Source organism: Salpingoeca rosetta (assembly GCF_000188695.1).
Source record: "Salpingoeca rosetta unplaced genomic scaffold supercont1.8, whole genome shotgun sequence".
NCBI classification, from domain to species: domain Eukaryota; class Choanoflagellata; order Craspedida; family Salpingoecidae; genus Salpingoeca; species Salpingoeca rosetta.
The window spans coordinates 866,310-883,444 of NW_004754926.1; the positions used below are offsets into that span (position 1 = coordinate 866,310).

The window sequence follows — 17,135 nt, forward strand, 5'->3', positions numbered from 1 at the left end:
TTGAGGTTGGGCCAATCTCAAGCTGGGTGCACACGCAGTTCTTCTCAAGAACGCCCCACCAGCCGTCTGAATCTTGCCAATCTCATACCTGAACGCAAGGCACAAGATAAACATGGTTGAGGGTGTGGGTGAGGACACGGCAGGCTGTGAGTCTACAGCACACGCAAAAACAGCTCTTTCTGCACTATACACTTTGTGCTGGCCTTGAGCAAAACATGTTGCCGATTCGAACACACACACATACACACACATACACACACATATACACACACACATACACTCGCACGCACGCACACATACACTCGCACGCACGCACAGTTGATGACGAACCACAGGCCGGCATATTTGTCAAGTGTAAAGTTGCGTGCGCCCGGTGGAATCCGACACGGCTCATCTGGCCACGCGACCACAGAAGCAGCGCCAATCGCCACGAGGGCAACAGCAAGGATGGCAAGGAATTTCTGAACAGCCCTCATTGCGTGGCGGGTTGTCTTGTGGTCTTCTGGTGTGGTGGCGGAAGAAGCAAAGATGGCGAGAGCTTGCAGCTGGGAGGGGGTGGCTCAGGGGACGATGGCCTGATGGAGCAAAGGAGTAATGAGTACTGTGGACAGCCGCAACACCAAGACAAGACAAACAACTCGTCACAACAACACAAGCACAACACACGCGCCTTCACGAACAACAGCGCCGTTGTTGAGTCCTTCCTGCCAGTGCAGAAAACAGCTGACTCAGCACTTTCCGTGCAACTGCCGCCGTCGCGCACCACAACAAAGAGATGCAGCAGAGTGCGCGGTGCGCAGGAGCGAGGCTGTGGCACACGCTGCACTGCAGTCGAGGACAGCTGGCCGCTGCGACCACAGCATGCTGTCATCACAACAGCCACACCGCGACACTCAGATGGTCCTCTTCATGGGCGTCAACACAATATTCAGACCTCAAACGCAAAGTCCCGGATCACATCCTGCTCATGGAGGTGCGTGCTGTGTGCGTGCATGTGTGTGTGTGTATGTGCGTGCAGAGGGCTGCGTTCGTGTGCGCACTGCCTCCACTGCCCCCACTGCCTGCGCTGCCTTCGCTGCTCACGCGATTTCGCTCTCCGTTTCCCCCACTTCCTTGCCCCTTCATGGCCAGGTGGGCAACTTCTACGAGCTGTATTTGGAAGACGCCATCCTGGTGAACTCCAAGCTGCCACTTGCCCTCTCAAAGAAGGGCATGGCTGGGTTTCCCATACACCGAAAGGACGCGTGGATCCCACAGCTTCAAGCCCTCTTCTCTGCCGTCGCCGTGGCAGATCAGGTGTGTGTGTGTGTGTGCGTGCGTGCACGCGTGTGTGTGCACGTGTGCTTGTGTGCCTGCTCTGCTTTCCACTGGCCACGCTGCTTTCCACTGGCCACGCTGCTTTCCACTGGCCACGCTGCTTTCCAAGCCCTTCCTTGCTTGCCTTGTGTAAGAATGAACTGCAATCACAGACATGCATAAGCACATTCATATGCACATGGAAGAGGTGCACACCCTTCCCGTTCCCTTTACTCACCATCCCCCCCCCTTTCTTCATCCTCGGCGATTATCCACCCCCTCCCCCATCATTGCCCGATTCCCTTGCACGACGCGTGCAGTGCGATCCTGGAGTGTCGGCGACGCTCAAGTACGAGGCGATGCATGCGTGCATCCTGCTTGAGCCGAGGGCCCGTCATATGTGTTGTCACATCGCTCGCGTGCTCCTCATCACTGTTGTGTCGTCTGTGCTGCATTATCTCTGTTGGGCAGACGTCAGATTGCGCGCATCTACACGCCCGGGACGCTGCTGCCCGAAATTGACGTTGAGGATGACTCGCCCCGTCACCTCACAGCCATTGTCGCAGACAACCTGTTTGCTCCGTACGTGTGTGTGTGTGCGTGCGTGTGTGTGTGTGTGTGTGTGTGTGTGTGTGTGTGTGTGTGTGTGTGTGTGTGTGTGTGTGTGTGTGTGCCCGCGCGTGTTGTGTGTGCATGTGCGAGTATTGGCTGCTTTCCTTTCCTTCTTCTGCGGGTAGATATCTCTCTGCTCGATGTCCACCGCTTTCCCCGCCTCACATCCACCTTTGCTTGCGGCAATGCTCAACCGCAGCGCCAAGTTTGGGCTGTGCGTGTTCAACAACATCACGGGCCAGCTGCACTTTGATGAGATGGCACCGGCAGACCTCCTCACCACGTTGCCCGGTCTCGACACTGTTGAGCTGCTCCTCATCAACCCAGACCTCCGTGCGTGCCAAGCGCTTGGGGCGCGCGTCTTTGTTGTGCTCAGTCTGTGTTGTGCCTTGTGTGTATGCATGTGTGCGTATGCACGTGTGTACGTGTGCTGTGCTTTGTCTGGTTGTGTATGCTGTGCTCTGTGCATGGAGAGCAAGAGACGCGCACTCGTGCAGCTGCAGTCTCGTTTCATGGCCTCATCTCTGCATCCATTCACAGGGGATGATGTGTGCCGCATTCTGTCGAAGCGCGGTATTGCGCAATCACCGTCCGTCCCACTCACCAACAGTCTGCATCGCCTCAGATGGTTCGAGCGTGCATGCGTTCTTGCTTGCTTGCATGCGTGCATCCCCGCATTCACAAGCTGTGTTGTGCGTGACTTCATCTCCTCTCAAGCTGTAAATTGCATTTCTGCCCTCACTGCCACCTCTGTCGCCACAACCACCATCAACAATGCAACAGTTTTAACGACACGTTCGTGATGGGTGTGCCTGAGAACTGGCTCGCACGGAATACGGGCGACCTTCCTCTTCCCCTCTCGGACCTCCAGCGCGCGTGCGTGTCGTGTGCACATGAAATCGCCACTGGTGTGCTTGTGTTGAGGGTGCCAGCTGTGACTTGCTTTTGCAAGCGGCTCGCATCGCTCACATTGCTCCTTCCATCCACCCACCCATTCTTTCCATCCATTGCTTTCCTTGTTTCTCCAGTGCGGGGAACGTGGTGACAAACTACCTGCGTCGGTGCTATCCAAAGGGCCTGCCAACGCTGCTGTTGCCACACCAGAGCGGCACCAACTCCCAGTCCACAGACGCGAACGTGAGCGCAGCGTCGCCACAGCCGTCATCACCATCGTCGTCGTTTGACGTGCATGTGGAGGACGATGTGTCCGCTCTTCCGCCCATCGACAAGGAGCAGCTTGTCATTGATGCTGACACGAGAGAAAGCCTCAACCTCACCGTTCCCCGCGGAAAGGTGCGACGCAGCCTTTGTGCGCTTGTTTATGTGTGTATGTATGTGTGCGTGTGCGTGTGTGCGTGTGCGTGTGTGCGTGTGCGTGTGTGCGTGTGCGTGTGTGCGTGAGAGTGCGGGAGCGTAGGTTTTTCTGTTGGGTGGCGACAAGGCCTGGCATTGCCTGAGTTCGACACATCAGCCATCACAGGGAAGGGTGCGTACTCAGATATGTGTGTGTGTGCACTGCAGGGCTCGCTGCTGCATGTTGTTGACAACACCGTGTCGGCGTTTGGACGGCGTGAACTGCGATCGCGACTGGCGAATCCAATCACGGACCGGCACGAGATTGAGCGACGACTGGACTTGGTCGAGTACTTCTACGACAACCACGAGCATGGTACACGCGCAAGCATGTGTACACACACACACACATACATACATGCATACAAACTTACATACATGCATACAAACATACATACATTCACACACCGGCACACACTTACACATGCCGACAACCGCACCTACGAGTATGTAGAATCACTGCCACCTCTGTCGCCACAACCACCATCAACAATGCAACAGTTTTAACGACACGTTCGTGATGGGTGTGCCTGAGAACTGGCTCGCACGGAATACGGGCGACCTTCCTCTTCCCCTCTCGGACCTCCAGCGCGCGTGCGTGTCGTGTGCACATGAAATCGCCACTGGTGTGCTTGTGTTGAGGGTGCCAGCTGTGACTTGCTTTTGCAAGCGGCTCGCATCGCTCACATTGCTCCTTCCATCCACCCACCCATTCTTTCCATCCATTGCTTTCCTTGTTTCTCCAGTGCGGGGAACGTGGTGACAAACTACCTGCGTCGGTGCTATCCAAAGGGCCTGCCAACGCTGCTGTTGCCACACCAGAGCGGCACCAACTCCCAGTCCACAGACGCGAACGTGAGCGCAGCGTCGCCACAGCCGTCATCACCATCGTCGTCGTTTGACGTGCATGTGGAGGACGATGTGTCCGCTCTTCCGCCCATCGACAAGGAGCAGCTTGTCATTGATGCTGACACGAGAGAAAGCCTCAACCTCACCGTTCCCCGCGGAAAGGTGCGACGCAGCCTTTGTGCGCTTGTTTATGTGTGTATGTATGTGTGCGTGTGCATGTGTGCGTGTGCGTGTGTGCGTGTGCGTGTGTGCGTGTGCGTGCGGGAGCGTAGGTTTTTCTGTTGGGTGGCGACAAGGCCTGGCATTGCCTGAGTTCGACACATCAGCCATCACAGGGAAGGGTGCGTACTCAGTTATGTGTGTGTGTGCACTGCAGGGCTCGCTGCTGCATGTTGTTGACAACACCGTGTCGGCGTTTGGACGGCGTGAACTGCGATCGCGACTGGCGAATCCAATCACGGACCGGCACGAGATTGAGCGACGGCTGGACTTGGTCGAGTACTTCTACGACAACCACGAGCACGGTACACGCGCAAGCATGTGTACATACATACACACATACATGCACACAAACATACATACATTCACACACCGGCATACACATACACATGCCAACAACCAAGAGAGGAAGGGGAGCAGCGTCATGTATCCTGCACAGTGTTGTTTCCTCATGTGTATGTGTGCGATGGACTGCCATTCATCGTCGTCTAATGGCTCCTTCCATTCTCTTCCGCCCACCACGCATGTTCGCATCCGACACGACAACACCATGTCCCCGTCGCAATGACGCAGGTGCAGCCTTGCAGCGGCTGTTGAGTGCATGTGCTGATCCCCTCCGCTGCCTCTCCAGTCTCTCTGCCCGGGCAACGCTTTCAAACACAACCGTCAACCTGGCCAAGCTCGCAGAGTTCTGCACACGCGTCGAGATGGTCCGTAGCTGTACAGCACACGTGTGTGTGTATGTGTGTAAGTGTGTGTGTGTGTGTGTGTGTGTAGGTGTGTGTGCGTGTGTGTAGGTGGGCGTGCGTGTGTGTAGGTGTGTGCTTGTGTGTGTATGTGTGTGTGTATGTGTGTGTGCATGTGTGTGTGCTTGTGTGTGTGCATGTGTGTACGCGCGCTCGTGCTGGTGTGCATGTGTGTTTGTTTGCTTACTTGCTTCCGTTGGTGCATATGCCACGTTCTTTGTTGCTTGCGTGTTGCTTGCCTGGTGCCCGCCTGTTGGGTACAGATTGTGTCGTCCCCAAACCTCGCGCCTGACGTGAGCAGCGTTGGTGGAGAGCAGCTGGCGGCGGCTCTTGAGGACCTGCATCACTTCACCAAGGTCATCCAGTGGTGCACATGAAGAATCACATGCACGTTACACGTTCACACACATGTACGAGGTCGCACGGACTCACGCTCACACACAAACACACGTCCGCACACATGCGCAACTCACATACACACGCGCACACACTCTCGTATACACACACTCTCTCTTACATACACACGCACACTCATATACACACGCACACTCATATACACACGCACACTCATATACACACGCACACCTACATGCGCCACTCACATGCACTGCAATGTATGACGTGAACAGGCCGTTCCCCGGGAGTTGTTTGAGAGCGCGAACAGCAGCAGCGCTGAGAGCGACGATGACGACGATGCGGAAACAAGCGTCTTCCCTGCACCAGGTGTGGCCTTACGCTGATCTCTGTGCACGAGCGTGCATGTGTGTTTTCACTGTCTGTCCGTGCATTCTTGTCTTACACGTTGGCTTGCATTACACATCACCGCTCACGTGAATGCCACAAACCACATCTGACACACACGCATACACACACACACACACACGCACACACACACACACACATCAGGGTTTGACGCGACTGTGGATGAGCAGCGGGAGATTGTGTCGGCGATCCTGCGCGAGGCTCAGAAGCACGCAGCCGACATCTCGTACGTGACCGTCGCGGCGGTGGTGATGTGGTGATAGCCATGCATGATGATGATGATGATGATGGTGATGGCGGTGGTGGTGGTGGTCGTCGTCGTCGTTATTGTTGTGCACAACCTCACAATGAGGGTGCGGGTGTGCAGTCTTGATGCGCGGCTGACGGAGCCCATGGAAGGCGTGCTGGCCATGCAAATCAAACCGAAGTTGGCAGCAGAGCTGAAGAAGTCGTAAGTGCATATCAGTGTTGATGTCAAACGTGATCGTGTGAGCCACCGCTATGCCCTTCGCCACCTGCACATATTTCCTGTCACACATCACACAACACATCACGTACGTGCTTACCCTGGACGCCACCCATGCCATTCCCCAGGGTGCGCGGGTTTTCGCTGCTCAAGCGTGGGCTGTACGACACGCCGCGTCTGCAGTCGCTCAGTTTGAAGCTCGGGCACGCGCGGCGCGAACTCACGGACGCCCAGGTGATGCAAACACATCCACACACATTCGTACGCGGGCATTACGTGTTGTTCCCATCGTTCGTTGATCCTCATTCGTTGCATCGACCCGCTGATGGATGGACACAAGCCCATTTCTCGCATTCACAAGCACACACACACACACACACGCACACACACACACACACACACACACACACACGCACACACACGCACACATACAAACACACACACACACGCACACGCACACATACACTGACACACACGCACAAACACACACACATGCACAAATTCACGTGTTCCCCCTCGCTATATCTTCCTCCCCCCCCCCTTCGCGCCCCGTCCACCAGATGGAGTGTGCACGGCGCGTGTGCGGAGTGCTGATCGCCAACTCCCACCTGTTTGAGAAGGCCAGCCGCGTGCTTGCGCACCTGGACGTGTGCGCGGGGCTCGCTCGCACGGCGACGCTTCGCGAATACGTCCGCCCAACCATCACCGATGGCGTCGACTTCAACGTCGTGCAGGGCAGACACGCCATTCTCGACGCGCTCACAGCAGGTCCGTGCCCACTCGCTCGCTCGTTCGCGTTGATGATGCGTGTTGGGGTTGGCTTTGTTTGGTCAGGTTTGGTTTGAGTTTGAGTGTGAATTTTGATTGTTTGCGTGGTTGTTGTTTGGTGCAGCTCGGCTGGTTGTTGTTTGCTTTGCTTGGTGCCGTTATGTCGTTTGGTTCCACCAGTATGTGTCCTTACCGTGTTCATCCTCTGTGTCAGGGGACGCATTGCATCATTTCCGCCCAAACGATTGCGTCATGGACGAGCACAAGAGCGTGATTATCACTGGCCCAAACATGGGCGGAAAGTCGACATTTCTTCGCCAGAACGCCCTCCTTGTCGTCCTGGCTCAGGTGCAGTGCACACGCATGAATCGCGAGCCAGGAATGAGAGCCGTGATGGGAACCATATCGATGTCATGCACGATGCGTGCAGGCCTTTGATTTTGCACGCACACTCACATGCGTCGCATCGTTACTCGCTTCGTGACACACACACACTCACACGCACACACATACACACATGTTCACACGAGTGCAGATGGGATCGTTTGTCCCAGCCGAGGAGTGCACGATTGGAATTGTCGACAAACTCTTCTCTCGCGTGCGTATGAGCATGTGTGTGTGCGCGAATATGTGCGTGTGTGTACTCTAAAGGTATGATGATGACGAATGCGCTTCCTTCATCTGTCAGCGCCACAGGGCAAATAAATGCCTGTGATTGACATGGTGTAATTCGTTCGTCTTTGTCTGCTTCCGTACACATGTTTGCACGTGCATACAGGTTGGCGCGCAGGACAACCAAGTAGAAGGGAAAAGCACGTTCCTCGTTGAGATGGAGGAAACATCAAACATTGTCAACAACGGTGTGAACATGACCTGCAAGCCCAGGTGGCATGTGTGCTTCTTGCATGTCGTTCGTTCGCTCACACACGCACACGCACACGCACACTTTCACGCACTCACGAACGCATATGCAAACACACATGCAAACACACACACACACACAGCGACTGCGCGATCGTTTGTAGTGATGGACGAAGTTGGACGCGGCACAAATTCGGGCGAAGGCCTCGCGCTGGCTGTGTACGTGCACCTGTGAACCATGTCCAATGTGAAAGAGCAAGCCACGACCATTTAATGACCTGCGATTTTTCATTCATCAGTGTCTCATCACACACACGCGCACACACGCACACACACCATCTCTCTCTCTCTCTCTCTCTCTCTCTCTCTCTCTCTCTCCCTCCCTCCCTACCTCTCGCACACACACGTACGCTCTGTGTTTTTTTTTGGTTGCAGCGCTATCTCGCACGAGCTCGCCAAGAGCGGGTGCCGATCGCTGAGTGTCACGCACCATTTGCAACTGCCCGCCCTCTGCCAAGACCTCGACAACGTCGGTGTCTACAAGGTTGGTTGGATGCTTGCTTGCTTGCTTGCACGTGTAATTATGTCTTCCTTGATCGTCGTTCATGCTGTGCTGTATTGCTAATTGCCATTCATGATGCATCTGTGTGTGTGTGTGTGTGTGTGTGTGTGTGTGTGCAGTTTGTGGCTGAGAAGGACGACGACGGACGCATTCTGTTCCACCACAGCATCAAACCGGGAATCGCAGACGATGCGCACGCGATTGAGGTGGCTGCTTTTGCCGGTCACCCGCCGGCAGTCACAGACATGGCTGCCATTGTACTGCGCAGTTTGCAGCAGCAGAACTTTGGTCACGTTGATGCCGCCCCCATCAAGGCCGCAATGAGCAATGCAAGGCGATGACCGGGCACGTATGCCGTGTGTGACTATGATGTGATCTACTGTGAAATGACTTGTGCTGTCCTGTGTCGTGTGTGTGTGTGCGCGCGCGCGTTGTGTGTGTGTATGTGTGTGTGCGTGTGTGTGTGTATGTGTGTGTGTGTGTGTGTCGGTTTATTTGTGTGCCGATGCATGAACCTGCTGCCAACAAGTCGATTTTTGTGGATAAGCCGTGCGTTGTTCTAGGCACACCGTAGCTCATGTCCTTCGCCAATTCAACCCACGCTTTGTGTGCTCCTGACATCCGTTTGTGTGTGGGTCTCTCTTTTTGTTCTTCTGAGTCTGGAACCTTTTGCTCCCACCTCCCTCAAGCCACCACCTCACCTCTCTTGCCAGCTCTTCATGACCTAAGCCACGTTTTGCCAGATTAAACAATGCAACAGACAACACAGACCGGGGTGGCGTGCGACATCAACGCAGTGGCTGGATTTGTTTGAGCCTTGGTTGGTTCATGTAAGGTTCATGGCTGCATGTTGTTTGTTGGTTTACTGTCCCCAGTTCATTCATTTCACATCACCTCAACACGTGTTGGTCCGCAACAAATGTCAACTAGAACCCCCACATCGCACGCACTACACACCCCATCGCACACACCCCATCGCACACGCTGCCATTTCAACGCACGACGATGGCCAAGACAAAGTCATGACAATCAACCAGTTTGCATTCACAGAAGTAACAGCAGCAGCAGCAGCAGCGTTGCCGCATCACCAGAACTTGTACCACGGCTTCTTGGGCTTGTCTGTCTCTCCCTCAACCTCTTCCTCCTGTGCATGCTTCTTCTCCTGCTGCTGTTTGTCCTCCTTTTCTGCTGTCTGAGCTGTGTCCGCGTTGCTCTCCCTCTGCTGGCTCTGGTCAGGGGTGAAGTTGACCTTTGTCACCTCCGATGACTTGTGTACGTCGCCAGGCATTGGCGTCTGCGCAGCAGTGACATGACATGACAACACAGGCAGCGATGAGAAGGCTGTCCCTATGTGTGCTTTTGTGTGTGTGTGTGTTGTGTGTGTGTGTGTGTTGTGTGTGTTGTGTGTGTGTGTGTGTGTGTGTAGTTGTGTGACTTTGTGTGCGCTCGCGTCTGTTTCCGTCCACACTGGTGCCACTGCTTCCCCACCTGAGTGACAGTGATGACGCGTGGCTCACTGCCTGCATCGTCACTTCGCGATCCAAAAACAGAGGGCAGCCCAAATCGCCTGACAGATCGTCCGCGGCAGCGAACACATGTGAGATGCAGGATCATGGAAGTTTGACACACGCACGCCAGCTAAAACACACACCACACATACACACACACACACGCACACGCACACGCGCACACACACAACACACACACACACCACACGTGTGTTCACATGCACGCACCGTGTTGGCCTGAATGCGTCGAGGCGTGACGTCAGATAAAAATCGCCCGGTCCGTGCAGTTCACACATTGTCTGACGAGCACAGCACAGTTACGTGTGTTAATGTACGTGGATGTAAACGTGTGCACGGGTGAATCGGCTGCTGTGACAGTGAAGGAGGAAAATGCAAAATGCACACACGTACACGTACACATGCAAGTGCAAGTGCACGCTCACATATACACATGCGCAGACAATCAAGGCCTCACCCGCTTTCCTTGGAAGAGTGAGCGAAGCGGTGCAGTCATGCGTGAGAAGAGAGATCGCTGCTGGCCAGGCTCCGTCGTGTCCTGGAACTAACGGCACACAACACACAACACACACACACACACGCACACACGCACGCACAACAGGCACAGGGCATGATCACACGCTGCGTGAGATAACGTGCAACCCCCAACAAGTACCGGTCACCAGACCTGTGTGCTTGAGGGCACTAGAAAACAACACGCATGCACGATAACATACCTTTGGATGCATGCTTGAATCCCACGCAACAAGATGCCTGGTGATGGGGAACGTGATGCCAGCGACGACAGTGGTCACCAGTACATTAAACGAAAAGCAGACAATGCAACAGGACTCACGAAACGTGCGCGCAAATGCCCCCCTCCCCCAAACAAAAAACACACACACACACATACAAACAAAAGCAAGCAATCACATACAAGTAAACACACACACACACACACACACACAACCACACACAACCACAAGCAAACGCACACACACACCGAGACAAGCAGGCAATCACGCGCCAAGCGTACTTTGCGGATGCGAGATATTTCTCGCCGGGCTCGAGAACGAGTCTGAAGAGACCGCCGCGTGCAGTGATGGCGAGGTCACCAGTGCCAGACACTTTCATGTACATGCGTCCAAGCACTGGGTTGATGTCCGAGACGAAGCTCAGCCCGAGTGAGAGGTTGGACGTTGACGCAAGAAAGCTCTTGTTGCTGATGCAGTACGACCTGGACCCGTCCTGTGTGTGTGTGTGTGTGTGTGTGTGTGTGTGTGTGTGTGTGTGTGTGTGTGTTTGTGTGTGTGTGTGTGTGTGTGTGTGTGTGTTTGTGTGTGTGTGTGTGTGTGTTTGTGTGTGTGTGTGTGTGTGTGAGGATATTAGAGAGATTTTGGCCAACGGTCACATCGATGCTGAGCAAGGCAGTAGCGTGAACATACGCTGGGCATCCAGCTATGTGTGGTAGCTCAAACTCCACCACCACCAGCACCCGAAACACGTCAGCTCCTCCCACCTCCCTCGTCCTCTCCCATGCTGACTCACGAGGCCGAGAATGGCAACGTCGCCAAGGCCCTCTGGCGAGACGAGACAGTCGCCCTCCACCCCAGATGCCGCGACAGTGACGAGCGCAAAGGGGCCGCCACCAAGCTTGCGGGCGGCAGACTTGAACGGGTTTTGCAGGTACGATGTGTGCGTCTTGAGGGCGCCAGAGTGCGCAATCAGAGTGCCTGGGCGGACTGCAAACCAGGAGGACAGCCATGACACAGTTCCAACACAGGGGAGAGGGGGGACAAGATGAGCGACGTAATTTGTATTTGCATGTGTGAGTGTGCATGTGTGAGTGTGCATGTGTGTATGCATGTGGATGTGTGTAGCAGAGGCAGGCGCCGTGTCGATTCTTACCACAAATACACACATACTCTCGCTCTCTCTCTGTCTCGCTTTTCTCAGACACACACACACTCTCTCTCCCACCACTAGTACGAACAAGCTTACCTTTGATGTAGCTGTGCTGGGGAAAGAAGATGTGCACGAGCGATCCAAGACCGTTGGCAACCACCTCCATCTGAGAGGATGAGAGGTTACAACAAGGAATGAGGGATGAACACGCCATTGACGTTGTCGCGTACTGGGCAGTGCAAACAGCGCCCTCTACTCGGTTTGGGATCGTGCAAACACACACTCACACACACACACACACACACATCGTGCAAACACACACACACACACACACACACACACACACACACACACACACACACACACACTTACTCACACACACACACACACACTCACTTACACACTCGCTCACTCACTCACACACATACTCACTCGCTCACTCACTCACGCACACACATACTCACTCGCTCCCACACACACTCGCTCGCTCACTCCCACACATACTCACACACTCGCTCACACACTCCCACACACACTCGCTCACTCGCTCCCACACACACTCGCTCACTCACTCCCACACACACTTGCTCACTCACTGACTGACCTCGGCCTTTGCAGTGGAGGAAGAGAAGATGAGACGGCCCAGTCCTTTGGAGATGGAAGTAACGGTGGAGCCGCCTTTTGTCGGCACCTTTGTTGCTGACTCGTCCTCAGCGTCGTTCTCCTTCGGCGGCTCTGTGTCGCTCGCTGCCATCTTCACGCCCCGCGAGGTCACAACACGCGCATGGCCCAGCAGGCCCACACGCCGCCAGCCAGCATGGCCGACCACCGCCCTCCGCATCGCAAGCACACTACAACCAGCCATCTCTTCCTCTGCCTCTGCCTCTGCTTTGCTGTTGCGTGTGTGTGTGTGTGGCAGTGAAATTCTGCTGAGTCAGCGAACTGCTGCTTCAGTGCTGTTGCGCCCACAAACACAAACACAAACAACGCCACAACAGTTACGAACAGCAAGACAAGCCAAGCAACCAAGAAGCAAGCAAGTAACACACGCCACAAGTCGTGGTGTTGTGTTGTGTAACAAGTGAAGCGGCAACCACCAGCCACATCAGCACAGCAGCTTGCAAGCAAGAGGGTAAGGTTGGTTGGTTGTGCACATGTTGGTTTGTGAGGTGAAGGCATTTACATCATCACATCGCTGCTGTTGTTGAAGCAAACAACCAGGCAAACCAAGACTCATGCAAGACCTGTTCTTATAGCAGCCGATTCCACCCCCCCCCCCTCCAACCTTTCCCCTTGAACTGGTTCCCCTGCAGCGCAGAGCAAAGCATCACCGCAAGCATGAGCACAACAGCAAAGGAGATGGACAACTTTGACGACGTCCTCGACGACATTGTCCGCGAGGTCCAGGACATGGATGTTGTCAGCCGGCAGTCTTCCAGCCAGCCCGCAATCACCAAGGTGTGCGCCTGCGTGTCTCTGCGGGTGTGTGTGTGTGTCTCTATGTGTGTGTGTGTGTGGTATGTGTGTGTGAACCTGCGTGCGTGTGTGTGCGAACAAAGTGTAGGTGCGGCTTGCTGCCTGTGATGCACAATCAGAGACGTCATGCTCAGCAATACCAACCGTAACTGTGTGTACCTTGCCCACAACTGCGTTTACGTAGACATCCCTGGTCAAGCCAGATGAACACGTATTCAAGCATCTGCTCGGTACCCTCGAGTCTTTGCTCAAAGAGAACGAGGGCGACTGCATCTACACCATCGGCACCGGCGGTAAGTGTGTGTGTGTGTCTGCGTGTGTCTGCATGTGTGTGCGTATCTGCGTGTCTGCGTGTGTCTGCGTGTGTCTGCGTATGTCTGCATGTGTGTGTGTGTGTTTGTGCCCATGTGTTGATGTGCAATGGGCGTTGCTGCCGTGGCAGTGAGGGAGAGCGTGCTCATCCCCCACATCCTGCGCCACTTCCCGTATCGCTGTTGTAGATGGCGAGCCCTCTGGCCTCTCTGAGGAGGACCTTGCTGCCTCTGTCAAGACGCTTGAGGAGCTGAGCAACAGCTGCGACGCGGACGTCTCTCTCCTCCGCACGCACGACGAAGAGGCCGGCAAAGTCGCAGAGTACCTCGTGCGCCGCAGGTGTGTGTGTGTGTGTGTGTCTGTGTCTGTGTGTCTGTGCGTGTCTGTGTGTGTCTGTGCGTGTCTGTGTGTGTCTGTGTGTGCGCGTATATGTGTATGTCTGTGTGTCTGTGTGCGTTTCTCTTCCTGCCCATCTGCCTATCCGTGGCTATTTTCGTTGCTTTGTGCCTTCCTGCATGTGCCCGCGTGCTCATCGCTGTTGTGTTCCTACCGTGGCTGTGCAGGTGTGCACCTGATCAGTTCTCTGAGGTCCGCGTCGCTGTCGTCGGCAACGTCGACGCTGGCAAGAGGTATGTCTGTGTGTCTGTGCGTGTGTCTGCCTGTCTGTCTGTGTATACGTTAACGCTGCCATGACGCCCTCCACCACTCATTCTTGCACCACTCACTCACCACCCAACAACAACAACAACAACAACAACAACAACAACAACTTAACAACAACAACAACAACAACAACCAACACACCAGTACCCTACTTGGTGTGCTGACGCACAACGTGCTCGACAACGGGCGTGGCCTTTCCCGCCAGAAGCTGTTCCGGCACCAGCACGAGATGGAGAGCGGGCGCACGTCCAGCGTCTCGTACAACATCCTCGGCTACGACTCCAAAGGCGCAATTGTTAACAAGCCGGGACACGACGGCCGCCTCGACTGGGTGCAAATCTGCACAGAGGCTTCAAAGGTGCGCTCGCGCGGTGTGTGTCTGTCTCTCTGTCTGTCTGTCTGTCTGTCTCTCTCTCTCTCTCTCTCTGTGTGTGTGTCTGTCTGTCTGTCTTTGTACCAATGGGCACATTTGCAGTTCTCATCTCATTCCGGCTCGCCTCATCTACCGTCCCGCATGCCCCCCTCTCTCTCTCTGCTCGCCCCGTGCAGGTGACGACGTTCATTGACCTTGCTGGACACGAGCGCTACCTGAAGACGACGGTGTTTGGGCTCACGGGCCACGCCCCACACTACACCATGCTCATGATTGGCTCAAATGCGGGCATCGTTGGCATGACAAAAGGTAGCTCGCATCATAGTGTGACTGAATGCGTGAGTGAGAGAGTGTGTGAGTGCGCGCGTGTGTGGTTGTGTGAGAGTGAGAGGGCTGTCGTATTCCATCTCCGATTGCATTGCTGTCAGCAAGCTTCTCCCCCTTCCCCATCAATACTCTGACCCCATCAACTAACCATCACCAAACACCCCTCGCTGTTGTCCTTGGTCATTCCCATCCTGCCAGAGCACCTTGGTCTGTCGCTTGCGCTGCACGTGCCGTTGTATGTCGTGGTAACCAAGATCGACATGTGCCCGCCCAACGTGCTCGAAGCGACGATGAAGCTCCTGCAGAAGATCCTCAAGTCCGCCGGCTGCAAGAAGATCCCAATGCTCATCAACAACATGGACGATGTCGTTGTTGCGGCCACAAACTTTGTCACCACCAGGTGCGCAAATGTCTGTGTTTGTGTTTGTGTTGTTTGTTGGTTTGCCTGGGTGTCTGGGTGTCTGTGTCTGGATGTCTGTGTCTGTGTGTTTGTGTCTATGCGTGTGCGTGTGCGTGTGCGTGTGTGTGTGTAATTATCTATGCTGGATTTGCCAATAACCCTTGTCCGTCTGCTCACCTCCAACACCAACACCAACCAACACTAACCAACACCAACCAACACCACAGGATATGCCCCATCTTCCAGGTGTCGAACGTGACTGGGGAAAACCTTGACCTGCTCAAGGCGTTCATCAACCTCCTCAAGCCCCCCGTGCTCGACGCCGACGACAAGCCCGCAGAGTTCCAGATTGATGACACCTTCTCCGTGCCGGGTGTGGGCACGGTCGTGTCTGGGTACCTGCGCCAGGGCGTCATCCGCCTCAACGACACGCTCATGCTGGGCCCAGATGCGCTCGGACACTACCAGGCGACGGTGATCAAGGGCATTCATCGCAGGCGCATGCCAACCACCGTATGTGTGATGTGGTGGAGGATGCTGGAGGATGATGTGCGACGCGAATTGCAATTCTGTCTGCGCAAGAAGTTGCGTTTTTGTTTTGATATGTGTGTGTGTGTGTTTTGTGGTGCGGGTGTTTCCATTTGGTGTTGCTCACTGCTGCTGCTGCTGCTGCTGCTGTTGCGTGGACAGGAGGTGCGGGCAGGGCAGACCAGCTCGTTTGCTCTCAAGAAAGTCAAGCGCAGTGCGATACGGAAGGGAATGATGCTTCTTGGAAAGGATGCAGGTGGGCAGTCGCATGCGTTTGATACGTGAATGTGCGTGTCCATGTGTGTGTGTGCGTGCGCGTGCGCGTGTGTCTGTGTGTGTGTCTGTGTGTGTGTATCTGCGTCTGTCTTTGTGTGTGGGCCCTGTGCCTCGACTTTGCTCGTTGTCTTCCCTTTGTTCTGCTCTCACCTTCATGCGTGTGTGCACCCTTGTTTTTGCTGAATCTGTGCAGAGGCAACGGCGACGTGGGAGTTTGAGGGCGAGATCCTCGTCCTGCACCACCCCACGACCATCACAGCGCGATACCAGGTGCCGTGGCGACTGTTGCTGTCTCTCTGACGAATACAAAACATGATGTGCGGTTGCACGTCAAGGCGCCACAACTCACATACAATCCTGCTCCCTGTGACGACAACCAGCAACAAGCAACAAACATGCTCGCGCGCACACGCACGCACGCACACGCACACACGCACGCACACACGCACGCACATCCTCTGTGTGTGTGTGTCTCATATCATCCTCCTCTCCCCCTCCTTCCTCCTGCTCCTGCTGCTTCAGGCCATGGTGCACTGTGGAAGCATCCGGCAGACGGCAACGATTGTGAAGATGGACAAGGAGCACATCCGTACAGGCGACAAGGCCGTGGCGTCGTTCCGCTTCATCCGCCACCCTGAGTACATCAAGGTTGGCGAGAAGATTGTGTTCCGCGAGGGCCGCACAAAGGCAATAGGAACCATCACTAAGCTCCTCTGATGGCGCTCTGTGTGTGTGTGTGTGTGTGTGTGTGTGTGTGTGTGTGTGTGTGTGTGTGTGTGTGTGTTTGGTTGTGTGGTTGTCTGATTGTTGTGTTTTGTTTGCTTTTGTCTTTATTTTTGAATGTGTGTGTGTGTGTGACGCATAGTCATCTGGTGC

At 54.9% G+C, this 17,135-nt stretch overlaps 4 protein-coding genes across 4 annotated transcripts in view; 2 read left to right on the forward strand and 2 right to left on the reverse strand.

Annotated features, from left to right (window-relative positions):
* PTSG_03663 (uncharacterized protein) overlaps nt 1-476 on the reverse strand; it is a gene marked incomplete at both ends in the record, with an annotated part of 1,494 nt that extends 1,018 nt beyond the window's left edge. The window contains 2 exons of the mRNA XM_004995334.1: nt 53-88; nt 331-476. Of these exons, the coding sequence (XP_004995391.1) occupies nt 53-88; nt 331-476 (182 nt within the window). The remainder of the gene's footprint in view (nt 1-52; nt 89-330) is intronic.
* Nucleotides 477-741: 265 nt separating this feature from the next.
* Nucleotides 742-8,948, forward strand: PTSG_12056 (uncharacterized protein). Its single transcript, XM_004995335.1, has 22 exons — nt 742-973; nt 1,132-1,296; nt 1,617-1,645; nt 1,768-1,878; nt 2,108-2,241; nt 2,449-2,536; nt 2,692-2,784; nt 2,937-3,201; nt 3,430-3,577; nt 4,903-5,039; nt 5,339-5,431; nt 5,705-5,798; nt 5,982-6,063; nt 6,205-6,288; nt 6,432-6,537; nt 6,864-7,071; nt 7,286-7,419; nt 7,607-7,669; nt 7,850-7,931; nt 8,076-8,151; nt 8,368-8,476; nt 8,614-8,948. The coding sequence occupies exons 1-22, from the start codon at nt 776-778 to the stop codon at nt 8,833-8,835; spliced, it is 2,721 nt and encodes a 906-aa protein (XP_004995392.1). The 5' UTR covers nt 742-775; the 3' UTR covers nt 8,836-8,948.
* Nucleotides 8,949-9,338: 390 nt separating this feature from the next.
* PTSG_03666 (uncharacterized protein) lies at nt 9,339-12,899 on the reverse strand. The gene is made up of 9 exons (XM_004995336.1): nt 12,509-12,899; nt 12,001-12,070; nt 11,548-11,741; nt 11,036-11,247; nt 10,737-10,773; nt 10,478-10,564; nt 10,231-10,301; nt 9,983-10,061; nt 9,339-9,788 (listed from the first exon to the last, which is right to left on the reverse strand). Exons 1-9 carry the CDS (start codon nt 12,767-12,769, stop codon nt 9,579-9,581), a joined length of 1,221 nt encoding a protein of 406 aa, XP_004995393.1. The 5' UTR covers nt 12,770-12,899; the 3' UTR covers nt 9,339-9,578.
* Nucleotides 12,900-13,060: 161 nt separating this feature from the next.
* PTSG_03667 (GTP-binding protein 1) lies at nt 13,061-17,017 on the forward strand. Its single transcript, XM_004995337.1, has 11 exons — nt 13,061-13,362; nt 13,565-13,673; nt 13,881-14,031; nt 14,256-14,321; nt 14,500-14,713; nt 14,905-15,037; nt 15,254-15,455; nt 15,683-15,968; nt 16,146-16,239; nt 16,453-16,529; nt 16,782-17,017. Exons 1-11 carry the CDS (start codon nt 13,243-13,245, stop codon nt 16,974-16,976), a joined length of 1,647 nt encoding a protein of 548 aa, XP_004995394.1. The 5' UTR covers nt 13,061-13,242; the 3' UTR covers nt 16,977-17,017.
* The last annotated feature ends 118 nt before the right edge of the window (nt 17,018-17,135 follow it).